Source organism: Gadus macrocephalus, chromosome 7 (genome assembly GCF_031168955.1).
Source record: "Gadus macrocephalus chromosome 7, ASM3116895v1".
In the NCBI taxonomy this organism is placed as follows: Eukaryota; Metazoa; Chordata; class Actinopteri; order Gadiformes; family Gadidae; genus Gadus; species Gadus macrocephalus.
The window spans coordinates 16,388,562-16,406,247 of record NC_082388.1 but is presented as its reverse complement, the minus strand read 5'-3'; the positions used below and the strand labels follow the sequence as shown (position 1 = coordinate 16,406,247).

Sequence of the window (17,686 nt, the reverse complement as noted above, 5' to 3'; positions counted from 1 at the left end):
TTCACTTGCATGGACATGGACTCATCTAGCTGCGGTGGCGCGGTGACGCGGTGGAAGCGTTGAACCACCACACACCGATCAAGCGTCAGGTTAGGCGCGGTACTCGCGGTATCCACTGCGAGCAACGCGGTTGGTGTGGCCGTAGCATAAGGCAGAACGACAAGGTAGCTCCGGGCTAGCTGCACTACCTGTTTATACTTGCTCCCTGCTCAGCCCCGGTATAAAGTTTGCTTGCTTAACATAATTGCTATTGCGATTTCTAGTGGACACATTAAGAACAGCAGTTTCTTTCATTGAAAAATAGCAGATCATTTTACGTTACATTCCAAAGCGACTTCCAGTTACACACAATTGTCCAGTAGTTCAATGTACAACAAATTAATCAGTGCCAGTCAATGCAATTCATGTAATGCTAGGAAGGATTTTTATAAAAAATATATATAAAAAAAAATATATATATATTTTTTTTTTTACAATACTGTACTTCACAAAATCATCTCGCGGGCCGGATTAAACCCGTTCGCGGGCCTGATCCGGCCCGCGGGCCGTACGTTTGACACCCCTGATTTAGAGAGTCCCATTCATGAAAGGGTGAGACAGGAAGTTATAGCATCAGGTAACATAGGTTGCTTCCATGCTTCTATTGCATCACTATCAAAAAATGTTCATGCATTGCGAAGAGAAGAAAAAACAAGTGATCCAGCAAGATGTTTTTGTATCTCATATTGACCTTTTATTGTGTTTTTCGAAAGTACTTGTTCCACGGCACAGAGAACTGAAGCGCACGACTAACATCTGGGTGGCGTCAACAGTCTGGTGACCTCACAGAACAACGGGCTCAAGGTGGCAGAGATGTGGACACTTATCATGCAGACTGGAGCACTTTTCAAGCAGTCTATATACAGCAGCGTGTATCTATTGTCTACGTCTTCGTTAGTAAATTAACCCTATTACACTATTGGTTAGCACGAATGACTTTTACCGTGGTGATGAAATGGCTTGCATTGCTTTTTACAACAGTGTAGTGCTGACCACAACAAAGCAAAAGTGGGACGAAACCAAGAAAGGAAAGTAAACATTCACTGAATCAAATCCACTTGACAAGAAGTCTTGACATTCACTTAAATGTAACAAAGATATATACTACGGTTTAACACAATCAACAGTGCAAGCATGGCATTCAATTGTGTACATTTTTTTAGGCTGATGGTGATACAATTTCAAGATGTTAACGTCATTAGCTGAATGAACCATAGTGGTGGCAGAGATAAAGTAAATCCATATGAATACACAGATATTCATGTATACATAGAATACACAAATTTCATGTGATGAGATTACATCAAAATATCCAGTGCATAAATTAAAGCTGTGATCCAGAGTTAAGTAGAATAAATAAAACTTTAAAGCAAACCATGTTTGATAGTTAGGGAACACTAAGGATTACCTCCTTTGTTTTATCCAAATTACCTCTAAAACATCTCAGTGCTTACCTTTTCATGTTGTGAGCAAACACCTTTAGAGTGAGGCTGGATCTAGTAACTGTTCACTGTGTCTGCGATGAAGCACTAAACTTCTTCCCAAAGCATAACCCAGATGAATTATGGTTTATGGAAATCAGGTTGTTATATTACATTGACCTCAGTGGACAAGAAAGAGACGACATATCGACTTTTTAGATGCAAGCTATTTCTGAACCACATGCTTTGCAAGTGACACAAATACGATAGGCACACGGTGCAAATCAATACATTTGAGGAAATGTGCTCTGCAATCAATGTCAATTATTGCTTTGGCTACCAAAACAACATTGTCACAATCAATGAATGAAACAAGATAAAAATAAACAATCATAATTGTGTAGAACATTCATAATGGTGATCTGATGAGAGGCAATAGTTTGTGAACCTGTAAAACCAAACACATTTCAAATGCGTACATTGAATTTGGTGTAAAAGCATTTCAATTATTTAAGCAGGGATCTTTTGATGATTACAATTTTTGTTTTTGTTTTAAAGGTTTACAAACATATTATTTTGTCCACCATAAAAGCAAAGCGTTGTGACCAAATTTTCCACATTCAACAACTGGCTTATGTGAATTACAATGGTTTTGGTTGTCATGCAGTGAATTGCTTAAATAGTACAAAGTCCTAATAAAGTAAAAGAATAAAAAATATATATAATCCTAATTAAATAAATAAATAAATAAAACAAAAACAGTTACTGTGGGAGACGGTGATTCTTACAAACACGCTTGTGAGATAACGCTCAACAGCTAAATCTAAGTATCGATTACATATTTATGAAAATACATCAACGCCTTGGTTAAATATACATATATCTTTTTATAGAACCATTCATTTTGAATACAAATTCCTTCTGGGAACCTTTGGGCCTGTCCTGTTGGCTCCTTTCACAGGGTCTGACCATCTCTTCAGCCCTCTATATTTAGAATGTACGGGGTGAATTCAGTATATATATTCATTCACAAAGAAGTTGGTTCGTCGGTTGGTTTGAACAAGCGTGAACGCATTTGGTTACCACAGCGCATGATTGGATACTGAAAGCGACCGTGCATTCATCAATCACGTCAGGAGCCAATGAAAGCAGCCCGTTAGCAGATTAACAGATTGAAGGATGTGGTGGTGACATCCTCACGTACCTCGGGTACGATCGCCCCGGTCGTTCCGCTAAATGCTGGTGTCAAGGCGGTTATCGCAGAGAGTGGAGAGGGCCGTTTTGAGGGATTTGTGTGTTTGTGCTTGCGTGTGCGTGTTGACTGCATATAAATGTGTGTGTATTTGTTTGTGTGTATGTGTATGTGGTAGGTGTGTGTGTGCGCGCGCGCGTGCGTGTGTGTGTGTGTGTGCTGGCTGGAGTGGCCGGCTGGCAGTGATGTAACATGACCTTTCGCTGGGAGGGCTTGGGGAGGGGGAGGTGAGGATGAAGAAGGAAGAAGAAGAGGGTGCCGCCTACTAATGGAATCGTCGGGTGGGTTCGGTCATTTGGTTGGTCGGTTGTCGGCCGTGGCGTTGGGGAGAGTTTACAGGTTGACCAGGTGGAGGTCGGAGGCGGAGAAGTGGGGGCACAGCGCGGTGTCGGGGTGCTTCAGCTGCTTCAGGATCCGGCGGTGGAACTTGGAGCGGATCCGGTTGAACTCCATGATGTCCCCGGGATCCTCCTCCGTCCAGAAGCGGTGGAACTCCTGCATCAGGTAGCCTGAAACAGGAGGGAGGGAGGGGTTAATACAGCCAGGAGGGTTGGACCCCATCAGGTAGGCTGAAACAGAAGGGAGGGAGGGGTTAATACAGCCAGGAGGGTTGGACCCCATCAGGTAGCCTGAAACAGGAGGGAGAGAGGGAGGGGTTAATACAGCCAGGAGGGTTGGACCCCATCAGGTAGCCTGAAACAGGAAGGAGGGGTTAATACAGCCACAAGGGTTGGACCCCATCAGGTAGCCTGAAACAGGAGGGAGGGAGGGAGGGGTTAATACAGCCAGAAGGGATAAACCCCATCGGGTGGCCTGTGGTGGGACTGGTTATTACAGCCAGAAGGGATGGACCCCATCAGGTAGCCTGTGTACTGTGCATTTGAATGAATTTGGAGAGGAAGAAAGGAACCTCTTATTTCTGTGGCAGATACTACATCCCATGATGATGGCCACTCTGACCTTTGATGAAACACAGACGTGAACAGGAACAAACTAGCACTGAGTTGATCATTTAACACCTAATGAACGAATATCAGAATATCTGAATACTCAGCGTTACAAATAAAGAAAAATGCAGGCAAGTATAAGGAGTATGTAACAAATAAAGTAAAACGCAAGATTTTCAAAAAATCTTTTTCCGTAGCATGATGCACATAATAACATCTTACTTTCGAATCAAGCATTTTACAGATACAATTCAACGCACAGCCATTATCCTTCATCTTCGACTTACTTCACATTAAGCTTCTACATTATTCTAAGTCTAGAGTGGATCCCACAGGGGACCCCAGCTCGTAGCACCCAGACATGTGTAGGGGAGACTCACAGAAGGTTTGCTGGAAGTGCAGCAGGCTGGGCAGCTCAGGGGCCACATTGTACAGGTGGGTCTTGAGGGCCCCGCTCACCAGCAGGGAGTACGCCAGGTCCGTGATGTTGATCCCCACGATGGCGAAGGAAAAGCTGTGTCGGACCCAAGACGACATTGAAAAAGAAACAAAGCATTCAGCTTGCGGTGGAAAAACCCCATCGAGATCCTCCTCCTCCCCTCTGTGCAAGGCAAAAGAAACCCAAGAGCAGACTACCACCACCCCAGCTGTGGAGTGTTCCCGTCGCTGAGGACTGGTGGACTTTCCCGGGCACGGACCAACAGACTCATGAACAGTATTTCCCCAGGCCTTCATGCCTAAAACAGCTATGTTAATCGGGTGGCATCCAATTGATCACCCCATTGCATGCACGATTACTTCCTCTGAACATTCAATGTGCATCAACAAAATTCAATCTTGTTCATCCTCTGCCCTATTACAATATATATCGATAAAGTTAATGCCCATATTCCTGGAACTGCCGTGTTCTTTTAAACTCTTAAAAGGGGTATATAATATTTGTCTGACACGCTGCTACACAGTTGTGGCTGCCATGCTAAGAACTTCATTGTTCAGAATGACCCTGTGTTATACTGTGCACTTGAGAACCAAAACACTGACTCAATCTAACAACATCAGACAACCCAAGGACAGACTTCAGAGATTGAATAATAACAAAAACTATATATTGTTATCGTAGGAATAACTGGAAGACACAAAAACGGAATGTGTGTGAAGAACAGACCTTGGATACTGTTGATATATATAAGCGAACCCTCTCATCTTCATACCCTTACACCAACTCCATTGCTCTCTGAATTACCCAGAAGTCCACACTGCAGAATTTAAAACTGTCCGTCAACATTGAGGCCAGCACTCCACGCTCCGCTGCCTCACATGCCCTCAGCTGCAATAACCCAGATACTCAACGTGCACGTGCACTGTGGATGTGTGTGTGCACGTGACCACTCACCCGATAGCTTTGTCGAGGCTCTTCTGCTCCCATTCTGACGGGCTCATCTCACTACGAGGGACACGGGACACAGTATTATGGGATGCAGTTTGAACAGAATTGAATATGCAGAGCCTTTGGTAAAAACAAAGTACGCACGGTATTACTGACTAATACATCGAAAGGAGACTTCTATCCATTCCCAATAGGCTGTATCAGTTGGACTCAAAGCAAAGACATGGTGGAACATAACATCCATTTATAATCAAGGGATGCAACGTGTGGAGCATCACAAGACTCCTACGAGGATCTACAGACGTATGAGAGGGATGGAGGTGAATGAGAGAAGAGGCGAGTACCTGGCCTTGCTGGGCAAGCTCCTACAAGTGCACGTGAAACAAGGGGATGGACAGAATTGAGGGTGGAGGAAAAAGAAAGACAAAATAAGAAGAGAATAGACAAAATAAGAAGAGAAAAAACAAATATTTGGAATGGCGGTGGCGGCGCGCAGAGCGGCGGATGTGTCGGCTCTGTGGCGGCAAACGATAACAAACGGCGATCGCTCCTGTTTTATAAAGAAGGAAGTGGCAGAGAAAACGGTGAGAATCGAAATGAACCGTGGAACGTGGAGTACAACAATGTTATGCCGGTGGCGTAGCGGAAGCGGCTAAATGCTACATATAGTCGGAGCGCTAGCTTACTTGTGCTTGGGCTGCAGGGAGTCGTGGAGCACCTGCAGAGCGTTGGCTTTGTCGTGCTCAGCAAAGTACCTAAAGAGGAAAGGACAAAGGATGGAGAGAATGCTAAATCTACATTTTTGTGTAGTCACAGCAGCTGCTTTTATCACTTTGTTTATATGCATGTCATAAAGTAGAAGGTTAGGGGCATCTTGCTCAAGGACGCTTACAGGTAGACTGCGGACACTGGGGTTCAAACCAGGAACCATTTCAGCTGGGAGTCAACCACCCTGACTACTTAAGGAACTGGCCTCCCCCCACATCTATGATAAAGATCTTCTTTGGTTATTGTGATTCTGTTCATATTACAGGCCATAACATCCCATTTAAGAGTATCGCTATGAGTGCATCTCCCCTTGGTGTTGGCCAGAGTGCTACCCCTTGCATTATCTCTCAGCATTGATTCTTTCTCTCACAGGCTGTCATTACCACTATTTGCTGTTCATACAAAGAGAGGGAAACACTGTTATTTTTACATAGCAGAACCTGTTTTGATTGATAGAGAATAACAAAAATGGCTAATATATCTATATTATTTGGGCACGCTAATGTATTTGTGTGCCTGAGCATTTCATTCGATAGTTCATGTTTGAATTTAAATTTCCTTCTTCATGCAGAGCTTTAAACGTATGCTTTTCTGCACGTATAGCGGTAATAGCATAAAAAAAGAGTGAAGTTGACTTTGAATTGAAAAACTAATTATATTCATCGCTCTTGAATTTGCATTGCTACGGCCTAGATTCCATTTTTGTTTTCAACAGACAAATAATTTGTCTCTCTGTATCTCTCGCTCTCTCTGGGTCTGTCTCACGCTGTCTGTCTCTCGATGTGTCTCTCGATGTCTGTCTCCCGCTGTCTGTCTGTGTCCCAGTCTCTGTCACTTACAGGAGGTTGTGGAGCCCCAGAAGGCCCATGCCTCTGAAGTCAGTCTTCGGGTCGTTGCCCTGGAAACCAATCTCGCACCACTGCTTGGAGATGCGTCCGGTGAGAGGCGTGTCGGGACGCAGCTCCTTCCAAAGCTATGCGGCAAAGAGTTTATGTTTTATTAAAGCATTTTCAACAGGGCAAAGTCGTGAGCAGTATATCAGCTGAAAGGCGCAATCATTACAGGGCATTCATATGCAATATTAATAACCTAATTATTTCTTCAACACACTATTTCTCACGCCTTATCTGTCAAGTCCCTATTCAAATTGTCTTCTGTCCTTGTGCAACATCTGCATAGAGGTAGTGCACGTTCTCAGAGTAAACACTGGAGTGTGTGTGTGTGTGTGTGTGTGTGTGTATGTGTGTGTGTGTGCGTGCGTGCGTGCGTGCGTGTGTGTGTGTGTGTGCGTGTGTGCGTGTGTGAGTGTGTGAGTGAGAGAGAAGAGTGTACCTGCATCAGCAGGGTCTCATGGTGGGCGTTCTCACAGTCGTAGGGCTCCCTGCGGAGCTTCTCCACCTCGCCCACCAGACTCCTGTAGCCCACCACCTGGAGCAGGCTGGCCTGGAGCGAGATGCCCAGCCTGGGGGAGAGAGAGAGGGAGATGAGAACAGAAGAAATAAGCCTACGTGTGCAGTCAGTGGCCGCTCTGAGGGCTGGGCCGTGGTATGGCGTTCCCACCTTTTGACATGCAGTACCTCAGACTATCCACACGAGGGACCTTCTCTAGAAATGTTGAATGTAGTACAACACTGAATTCTCTGTCAAGCTGAGTGATATTTGTGCATGCCATTTTTGTTTAGTTTAGACAAATAACAAACATTTGAACTACCAGCTGTTATATGGATGATATAATTTCCTGTGTTGTGCGTGCGGTCACCGACTCATCACTAAAGTCCTACATATCAAACACAATATTTGTATATGTTCAATAGTTTAAATTATAGAAAACTGTTGAAGCTACTTACTTTTGCTACAAAACATGTTGTTCTACTCATGCATTTGGAAGGAACAGCGAGTTATAAATTTCAGCTAAATTGATTTGGCAAAATACTTAAAACAACACATTGTGGCAGGAGAGAAGGAGGGTGGCAGAGACAATGGTTGATGCAATCATTTAGCATTTGGTCCAATATATTTTTTTCAACCTGACAGGTGAATTTATTTGAATCTATATTTTTAATCACAATTATCACCACTTCATGTTCTGACGAAAAAACCAAACGTTACAAAAATAATATAAACCAAGTGAGCCAGTGGTGCACATGTGCAGATAGATCAAACGGAAGGCCTACTGTGGGTTGGTGTCCGGGTTGATCTTCTTCAAGGCCATGATGTCATCGATTGACTTCTCCACCTTGTCCGGGTGGACACTGAGGGCCGAGCGCAGCAGCTGTGTGTACGTGTGTACGTGTGTGTGTGTGTGTGTGTGTGTGTGTGTGTGTGTGTGTGTGTGTGTGTGTGTGTGTGTGTGTGTGTGTGTGTGTGTGTGTGTGTGTGTGTGTGTGTGTGTGTGTGTGTGTGTTTGCGTGTGTGCGTGTGTGCGTGCGTGTGTGTGTGTGTGCGCAGGAGGTGGGCAGAGAAGGTAAAAAATTAGAAGTTGCCGGGGGAGCAGCCTGAGGGCAGAATATAAACGAACGTGGCGTGCAATAATGTTGTTGTCTGTAGAACAAAAACAAACCTCATTCTTGGAGTACTTCAGAGAGGACTCTGGGGAACAAAGTAACAGAAGAAACAAAATTACCTCAAACAGAAACAAAAATATTGTTGGGATTTGTGTTTGAAGTCAATGAGTTCTGGTCATTATATGGGTATATGCATATCTTTAAAGGTACTGTATGTAACATTGACAAAGTGCATTTGTTATAGGTATTGCATTCCAAATACACAATATTGGCCCCCACCTCCCCAGACTCGAAGCTCACACGAGTTGCTAGGTTAAGAACATTGAAACACACAACAGCAAGACGAGCATAGCAAAACATTACATCACATTATGAAAGTGCAATTATTATATTTTGACAATGGCAAGCAACATCACGTCCTACACTGTAAGTGGATCAGCTAATGCATATGCTTGCAATGTATTTATTATTTGCAAGTCATAAACCAGCTCATTATGTGGCAACCTGTCTTGAAATCCTTCCTGGTGCTAAGATGTCTCCATCTTTCAAATGCATCTCCAAGATGTAACCGTGTTTTAGCACGGCTCTGGTCATGGAGCTTGCTCAAAAGAAGTTGGGTAGAATCTAGTACAATCTCAGGTGATCTAGTTGGTTTGTTTGCCTGCTTCAATGGCTGCAGCACACTGTGTTTGTGTGCCAATTTGTTTCGTATCTGGCAACCCGGGACCCGGAATGGAAATTCAAGGGGAGAACATACGGCTGTAGCACTGTTGAGGACATTATTTAAACTAAAATGTTTCCTTAATCTCTGATGACATATATATACATATCATATATGGTCAATTAATGATGTAGTTGATAATTGAGATGTAAAGAGAGAGAGCGGAAGACGGCAAGATTGCTATTGCATTTCTCACAAATTACTCTCAAATGATAGCTCTTAAAACTTACCTACAGCGCCTTAAACTAGTTCCGTAAACACAAAAAAATGACCAAATATAATAAAAAACGAAATATGCAGGCAGTGTGTGGGCCTACCGATCTTCAGGGTCCTGCGGGCTCCTTGTTTGTTGTTGTAACAGATGCGCTGCAGCTCGCAGCGGCCTGTCAACTTCCTGGCTACAAACTTCAGGCCCCGCCAGAGGCATTTACAGTACAGGAACACAAAGAACTGTGTCACCACTCTGGAAGGAAACAAGAGGAAATAGTAGTGTTCAGTAAGACAAAAAAACAACAGAAATATAAACACGATACAGTTATTTATATACTCTTTGTACCACACTATTATTGAATACTATTAATTGATCCTGATTGGTCAATAAACTTCCACAGGTGTGCATTATTTTTTCAATAACACATCTATGGCTTTTATGGATTCTAAACGGTCAAATGCAACTATCGACCAGATGTTTCCATGACAATGCAAAAAAATAAAATGTTAAAAGATAAAAAATATTTGAATTTCAGCTGTTTCGTTCGATAAGGTTATAGATTTAAAGAAAATCAAATCATTGTTGATAACTGTGGTATTAATTAATAAACTGAAGCAAACACCTGACCTGGGAAGATTTTCTCCATGAGTGGGAAAGGGTCAGCTAAAGCGTTATCTGACAACCCATCTCTTGATCGCAGTGGGACCCTGGTTAATGCCATTGTTGGTTTAGACCAGTCAAATGTGCATGCAATATTCCTCGCCTGATACAGGTTTTATCCTAAATAAGTGGTTTACTATAAATACGGAAATAAGGAGGGCAGGTAGGGAAGCGATTTAGTCTAATATCTGGGCTTGTTGTGAACTATTCTAGATTGGGCCCAAGAATGAGGACATGACTCTTGGAGCAAGGAACAGGTGTAACAAGACGGCGAGTAGACAGAAAGCGACACGGGCATGGAGGGAAGGTACCAAAGGATATGGTGAGGATATGAAAAGGATGTCAGATGAATTTTTAGCTTCCAGCGTTGTGGACCTGCCCTAACCAAAGCAGGTGATGAGAGAATGAGGGATAGGGCAAGTAAAATAAGATAATAAGAGCAATATAAGCATACATAAGGGCTTAAAATGGCTGTTGATATATCCTGATGTATTCTGGCTTAACATTCAGAAGGATTTCTGAAAGGAAGAATATTTTTCTCTTCAGAAAACGTTCCTCCTCATTTGCACAAGCACAAAACACAAACAGAACACGTGCACACACACACACACACACACACACACACACACACACACACACACACACACACACACACACACACACACACACACACACACACACACACACACACACACACACACACACACACACACACACACACACACACACACACAAGTAATCACAAACAGATTAGGATATGTCACCGCTGATCTGCATTCTGGGTATTTAAAAAAAATCCATGGAGAAATAATGAGGCGTGTGTGGAAGTGTACACGCCCCTCTTAGCTACTTGGAAGCAAGCTACTTGCATGCTAAATAGATAGTCCCCTGGGGCACTGTATTTGGAAAGCCAAATACCATAGCCAAGGGGCACATTAGACGTGTGAGTGAGAGCGTGTGGTTGTGTGTACTAATTAAGAGCCGTTGTGTTTTGCCGTATGCTCACTTGATATTGGAAATACAACACACGCCATCGATTAATTGTAAGGGGTTAAAATACGAACTGGGAATTCAAAAGCGGTTCTTGCAGGCTTGCTGATACATCAGCAGACCGGAGAGGAAATTGAAACACCTACACATATCATCAATTTAAACATATTGCAGAAAATGATCAGTAGCAACATTCACCGCTGATAATATCATGACAGCATCGTATTAAACAAAAGTAGTATTTTACTGGTAGCCTACCGTAAGAAATGCTTCATCTCGATGGGTTCCTCCGGGGTTTATCAACAGTACGTTTGGTTCCCTTGATTTTCCTGGAAATAATTGAGTACAGTTGATTAACCAGACCCGATCACATCCATAAGCGCTGTTCCTGCCACAGGCCGTTTCCAGGGAGCTGTCCTTGGTGGTGTGGAGAAAGGCGCGTATTGAATCAGCAGGCGCCGCTGTTCCGTATGGTAACCGCCTGAATAACGCCTATATGTGTAGGAAATCGGACTAAAATAACCGTTCTTTCCCTCTCACAAAACGTCCATAAATATCGATGTCCCTCCCATAACCGAACGCATAAATACTAGTCATGCTGTTAAAGTCCTCTCGTCGACGGATCGGATCAGCGTCCCATAAACTAATCCGAGGTATCCAACAAAACATGCAGATACAAACAGAACAAATACGGTTGTATTACATACCGAGAAGAAGATGCGATGCGATTTAGAGCCGGTCGTTTAATGCAGTTTTGTTACCCTCAGTGGATTAGAGATAGCTTCTTCTCCTCCATGATGGTAGCGTCATCGGTGCGGGACCGAGAGGGTTAAAACATAGAGATGAAACAACATCGCAATGCAGACCCTCTCACGCGCGTTTGGCGGGAGTCCTTGATCAATTGAGCCTTTATTCGTTTGTCTTTCGGCTTTTTAACCGTTCGTGTGCGTTCAGAGCGCGGGAATGTTGGACAGAATGTGTCGAAACAAGATTTAGTAGAGCCTATCCATCCAGACCAAATGGTTTCAGATACCAGGATTTGTAATCGGGAAGTCTGTATAGGCATACCTTAACAAGACTTCATTCTTTCAACAGTGGTGTGTATTCATGACTGTGTAACGTTCATTCATGAATTTCAGCACCATGAGGACCATTCATTTATATGCATCATGCATAGGCCTACTGATCAATGGTTGAAAGTATTGCAATATTGCAAATTTTCACACAGGTAATGAAGGAACAGGTTATAAGAGATAGGCACAAATGAAAGTCACAGAACCAATCAGGACTTGCTTAGAAAGTTTATTAATACAATTTATTGAAATTTCATTTGGCAACCAAACATAACACAAATATAACATGAAGCCTACATTGGCGCAACAGAAGTAGGCAATGAGAACTTTGGGTAAACTAACAGCGTTGAAATGCTTGACTCAATAATAATAATAATACAAATAAAATAGTAAACAGCTAATTCAAGTATCTCATAAAATACACACATACCTTAGTAAAATATGGCATACTTGTAAAAAATTATTTTTGTACCTTATTAAAACTCAGTAACGAGCCAGAAAAAAAGGTGACAATGAAGAATGAACTTTTAAAAATAACAAACAAGTCTTTGCAGTCGTAACGTGATAAACAAGGATATCCCGAGTTCTGAACATATGCAAACGCACATAAAACATCAAACCTCTGGAGTTAAAGTGGGAGTTGTTTTGGTCAACAATCTTAAAGAGTGTATACTAGAAAAGCAAACTCATCCAAGATAGAGCTCTCAGGCCATCCGGTGATAAGGCAATGCAAAAGCCTTACATTATTAGCCCCACACCCCCCCCCCCATCCAGCAGCACATCCCATCTAAAATACTTAAGTAACCATAGTGGATCCGGTTAGACCGGAGGCAATATGGCCGCACTTGCCACTGTGCTCTCCGAGTCCTTCTCCGCCAGGGGCAGCAGGCATTTGGAAGTGGCATCGTGGCTCTGCTCTGTAAGCGCCGCGACCGGCTCGTCGAGGCCAGCCTCTCTGGAGTCTGCGTGGGGTATCAGAGTGTACGTGGGAACGGCGTTGAACATGATGAAGCCCAGTGTGATGACCACGAAGGAGAGGATGTACAGCCCAGAGAACTGGGGAGCAGAACAATGGTGTTACAATCAAAACCAAAGAAACTAGAAGGGTAAAAACTTGAAGTAGGACTAGGTGGAGAATGAATACTTTTCAAACACTGGTCAAAATGGCGATAGAGTTTGCTCAGTTTTTCATTTAATGTAAAATGTCCAAATTTATAATTTAGCTTACAAACTACTTGTGCTATGGCGGCGACTATAATCATTATTTTTAACCGAATTGCAAAGTTTAAACCCCCAATTGTGCATCCCGAGAGATTCTCTGCAAAATCCGTCCAAAGGGATGTTGTGGCTCACCGTGTAGTGGAAGAGGAAGAGGCCGCAGAAGAGGCTGAACAGGTCCGCTGTGAGCAGAGAGAGGTTGACTACTGTGGCGCTGGTCAGCCTCACTACCGTGGGCATGACGCTGTAGAGGCCGTACATGCAGAGCGCGTAGCCCACGAAAAGCACCACTGAGGGGGAGAGGGGGGAGAGAGAGAGCGAAAGAGAGAGACTTTTAGCAGGGCCGGGGGCCTTTTAGCTTTCAACGATTTGTAAAAGAGATTTACATTTTTGTAGTCCCTAAGGCATCAAAGATTGATAAATGGTGATACATACTGACACTCGTTCAACATGAGGTATAGAAAAATAAGTGTATTGACAAAATACATTGCTAAATGCATAATAGTGACGCTGATCAGTAGTAAAGCAGATATGGAGTCAGGCCATTCAGAAAAGTCAAAACTTTATTGCAGCCTTTATCAGGTGAGGAAAAGGGCATTATCAAGGCTATATGAATCAATAATCAGATAGCTGAAAATAATTTGTCTAAAATGTTGATCTAATAAACGATGTATCTCCATGACAGTAAAGACCACTTACTGATATTGGTATCCCACTTAATGGCACCCACAGCACTAGTTTCCAGTACAACTCTGCAGATCAACACAACATCAAACAAGTTGGAAAATCGTATCGCTCAGTATACAGTCAGCTATGTACTTTTGATGAGGGCTGTCATCGCCAACTAGCTTGTGAATAATAAATAGTGATACTATGGTGCACTAACTCTAAAGGCCCCTTATATACACTTTCCTCTCAGTTGGTCTATCACCACCCACATGCTTTTCACCAATAGATGGCGTATTTAGCTATGGAGGCGCAGAGAAGGGCATATCGCAGCAAATTAAATGAACAATTCATTATTTCATTTAGATACAGGCGTTCATTTTGTCATTATGGAGAAGGAAGGGTTAGGCTTATTAAGGGTATATATTTTTTTTAATGGATAGATGCTTACAGCTGTATGCCACTGATGATGGTACCAAAGAGACCCATCATGCCCAGAAACTCCACGCGACTGTGGTTCTTCACCGTGTACTCCTGCCCTACGTTGGACAAAGCGTAGAGAGCGGCACTGAGCAGGACCAGGCCATCCCCCAGCAGGACGTTTGTGGCTAGAACACAGAGGGAACGGTGTGGGGGGAGAGGTATCGGGATTACATTTAACCCCAAAAAAAAAACAAGTTTTGCCAGGGAATAGATATGCCTCTGAGACGGTGTGAGGTGTCCACAATGTTATTGTTCACCCAGCAGTAGGTTTAATAGTCAGAGCCTGGTATCCATCACTGTTATGGGAAACATCCCGTCCTAACAGAGAACTCCTCAGGACAGCAGGATACAAGGCCATTTGTATCTCTAGTATAAAATGTTGACTTGGGCTTTCTGTAAGGGCTATTGAAGGATATTTGTAACTGTATTTTCTGCAAATAGTTGTAAATAGGTAACGATTATATTAAACTTGTTTTTCAGCCCGTGGCCAATTGTAGCATGCCCCCTCCCCTCTCTCTCCCCCATACCTTCATGTCTAACTCTTACTGCTTTCATGAATAAAGCCTAACAATTTTGAAAAATTTATCTTTAAGAAAAAACAAGTTTTTCCTAGTACCACTAAACCGAGGAATGGAGGATTTTTAAAAGAAGAATGCTGGCCTCATGAATAAATGGCATTAAAAAACGCACAGAAGAGGAAGAGACATTGAGAAACACAGAACTTACTGGATCCTTGGTCTCGGCCCGCGATCAGATCCGCCCCAACCATGGCTCCCACCCCGACCAGACACACACTAACCGCCACGAAGTGAACGGGCCTGTAGCGGGTCTTCAGTAGGAACCAGGACAGCACCATCAGCACCGGGATCACAAAGCAGTCCAGCAGCTGCATGACAAAACCACGGCACACACAACAGTTTGTGGAGTTAGAGAAACAAATGCAGGATACAATTTGGACAGGATTTTGATTTGTTTCTTTTGTTGAGTAAATTTGATTGATGCATTATTATTATTATATTTTTTATATACATAGATCATTGCTTTTCGGTTGAAAATAGTTATGTTTTTCATTACACGATTAAATGTGCTTGTGTGCCCCTCTTTTGGACTCAGACCCAGTTCTCCTTTGGAAAAATGTTTTGTCTTAGAGCCCGGGGACCATGGCATTGGCTACTGGAGATACAAAGCAAGAGACTATCACCAAAAAGACTCAATATGTATGACCTTCACACTTCCCTTCTCTTTTTTGTAACATGCAGCTTGCTTTGTTTACTTTAATTGTATCAGCATTTGTCTCCAGTGGTTATTTCCAATTAAATTATGATGATAATATCTTGGTACAAATCCTATTATCCTTTTCAAATTGTATTGCCTCTGGGAAGGTTTGCTGTGAACAAGTGGATGGAAATGGAACTTGCCATCTCACTACCGGCAGAAATGGGTACATTTATTTTCTTCAAATTTCTACATACACTGTAGAAATAGACTGCACTGAAGGTCATAATAACACCTGAATGAGGTGGGCACAATCTATATGCACATAAACCTGCTTACCTGTATGCTAGTCAGGGTAGTGTACTGGTAGGCCTTCACTACAACGTAGTTTGCCTGCACGTCTGTCAGGCCCATCAGAAGATACTTCCACCATTTTGTTTTCAAAATCTGATAGATGTTATCATCACCTTTAAAAGGACAAATTAGATCACCAGTTAGATTCTACCTTCAGTTGGAATTGGATCCGCAACATTTAATTTAATCGGTTAATGCTAATTTATATGTCCATCTATGTAAAGGTGAAATAGTAAATAACCCCATTATCCTTTATTTGTTATTATTTTTCATCATTTGTCATTCCAATGCATCTAAAGCATCAATAAGCGGAATTTCCATGCTTGAACCAACAGTTATTTTTTAACCATGAAACCTACAATCAGTAGGGGGCCAGCTCATTTCATGTATGTGTTATTTGTTATGTGATTATAGGCTATGATTAAAAGTCCAATGATGGCACAGCCTGACCTTTGCGGCAGCAGAGGTAGGAGGTGTAAGTGATGAACAGCAATGCATAGTTGAGGAAGCTTTGGAACATGGGTGTCTCCACGCCTGCCTCGGCCAGGTACTGGCAGCTCACTGCCGTCCCGCAGATCATCAGCGAGAGGGCCTGGCCCATGGCGATGGTCTTCAGGAGATGCCTGTAGAAACCACACAGTAATGTGGCACTGGTTTTGATCTCAAGGGTTTTCTCTGGATGAATAAATTAAGCAATGAGAGAAAGCAAACCAGTACCTGGTTTCTAAGAGTCGGTCTCTGATGTAATTTATAACTTCGTAAAAATGGATACATGAGTAGCATACTGAGTGACGAACTATGGCAACATTTTATAGTTATTGAATATGTCTGCTTTCAAATCTGATAAATGTTTCAGAAACAACCGCAATTGAATTAAAACATCTTTGTCAATGCAAATCGGATCCACAGCGGTCGTTGAACTTGTGAATCCAAGTTACAGTGTGAACGCTTTCCTCTTCATTATTGTAAGGTCAGCCAGACCTCGTGGCTCTTGATAAACAGTAAAAGTTACCATGTGAACACGTCCTTCAATTTGTGATTTTGTAATCCAAGGTTGGCCATGCAGCTTCCACAGCGTTTTCCAGGGACGGACCCCTCGGTCTGCTTCAAAGGTAACCCTGAGGCGAAGTAGAAGCATACATGGATTTGAAGAAACAAGACATAAGCAGAGATATTATAGCATTAGTGTCTATCTAAATTATCGTCGTCTTCTTGAAAGTAGTAGCGTAATCTCCCCCGGAATGTAGGCTACCTTTCTCAGGAGGCTTTTGATTTGAGTCTCAAATTATTAATCCAACGTTACACCTCATGTAGTACATGTGATAAGGAAGTTAACAAAGTAGTACCACTGGCCCAGGAATAAACCAGATCAACACAAGTTAAACTAATAAATCTCACTAGGAGCCATACCTGTGTATACGTGTCCATCTACATTCATGATAAATCCGTAGGGAAATTCTTATATGCAAAGTGTTTTCCTTCTCGTTTTCCACATAGTAGGACAAGAGCTGTGCAGGATGTAGTGCATTTGACAGCCTGAATGGATCCGTCTAGCTAGCGTGTGTGTGTGTATCGTGCTCGCTTGCAGACCGCCCCCTGCACGGCGATTGGCAGGACAGGCCGATTGTCATATGACGTCAGCTCTGACTGAGAAGCCAAACAACCGGCCAAGTCAACATTACAGGATCAGCCCTTATCATGCTGTTTTCTTTATGACTTTCTGTGGGAAACGGTTCTAGATCCCAAAGTTACTTAGATATAGAAAACCACCCCCAAT

At 42.8% G+C, this 17,686-nt stretch overlaps 2 protein-coding genes across 3 annotated transcripts; both read right to left on the bottom strand.

Moving 5' to 3' along the window:
• Window positions 1–708: 708 nt before the first annotated feature.
• Window positions 709–11,934, bottom strand: elmod1 (ELMO/CED-12 domain containing 1). Of its 2 annotated transcripts, XM_060056984.1 has the most exons (12): window positions 11,608–11,934; window positions 11,159–11,229; window positions 9,357–9,502; window positions 8,375–8,403; window positions 7,989–8,086; window positions 7,147–7,276; window positions 6,654–6,787; window positions 5,733–5,801; window positions 5,391–5,411; window positions 5,053–5,103; window positions 4,040–4,173; window positions 709–3,221 (listed from the first exon to the last, which is right to left on the bottom strand). In XM_060056984.1, the coding sequence occupies exons 2-12, from the start codon at window positions 11,173–11,175 to the stop codon at window positions 3,046–3,048; spliced, it is 1,005 nt and encodes a 334-aa protein (XP_059912967.1). In that variant the 5' UTR covers window positions 11,176–11,229; window positions 11,608–11,934; the 3' UTR covers window positions 709–3,045. The 2 variants fall into 2 exon arrangements, with proteins under 2 accessions (XP_059912967.1, XP_059912968.1); XM_060056985.1 differs by lacking the exon at window positions 5,391–5,411 and having other exon boundaries at window positions 11,608–11,930.
• A 253-nt stretch (window positions 11,935–12,187) lies between these two features.
• LOC132461692 (solute carrier family 35 member F2-like) lies at window positions 12,188–17,480 on the bottom strand. Its single transcript, XM_060056980.1, has 9 exons — window positions 17,320–17,480; window positions 16,922–17,027; window positions 16,360–16,532; window positions 15,895–16,022; window positions 15,067–15,226; window positions 14,309–14,465; window positions 13,891–13,943; window positions 13,327–13,481; window positions 12,188–13,029 (listed from the first exon to the last, which is right to left on the bottom strand). Exons 1-9 carry the CDS (start codon window positions 17,345–17,347, stop codon window positions 12,793–12,795), a joined length of 1,197 nt encoding a protein of 398 aa, XP_059912963.1. The 5' UTR covers window positions 17,348–17,480; the 3' UTR covers window positions 12,188–12,792.
• Window positions 17,481–17,686: the final 206 nt, after the last annotated feature.

Coding starts and splice junctions, on each gene's coding strand:
- elmod1 (XM_060056984.1), bottom strand. Junction 5,802..6,653: donor CTGGGGCTCCACAACCTCCT/GTAAGTGACAGA, acceptor TTTCCTCTTTAG/GTACTTTGCTGAGCACGACA. Junction 5,104..5,390: donor AGCTTGCCCAGCAAGGCCAG/GTACTCGCCTCT, acceptor TGTCCCTCGTAG/TGAGATGAGCCCGTCAGAAT.
- LOC132461692 (XM_060056980.1), bottom strand. CDS start 17,347: ATGAATGTAGATGGACACGTATACACAG. Junction 16,023..16,359: donor CTACCTCTGCTGCCGCAAAG/GTCAGGCTGTGC, acceptor GTCCTTTTAAAG/GTGATGATAACATCTATCAG. Junction 15,227..15,894: donor CTACCCTGACTAGCATACAG/GTAAGCAGGTTT, acceptor TTTGTCATGCAG/CTGCTGGACTGCTTTGTGAT.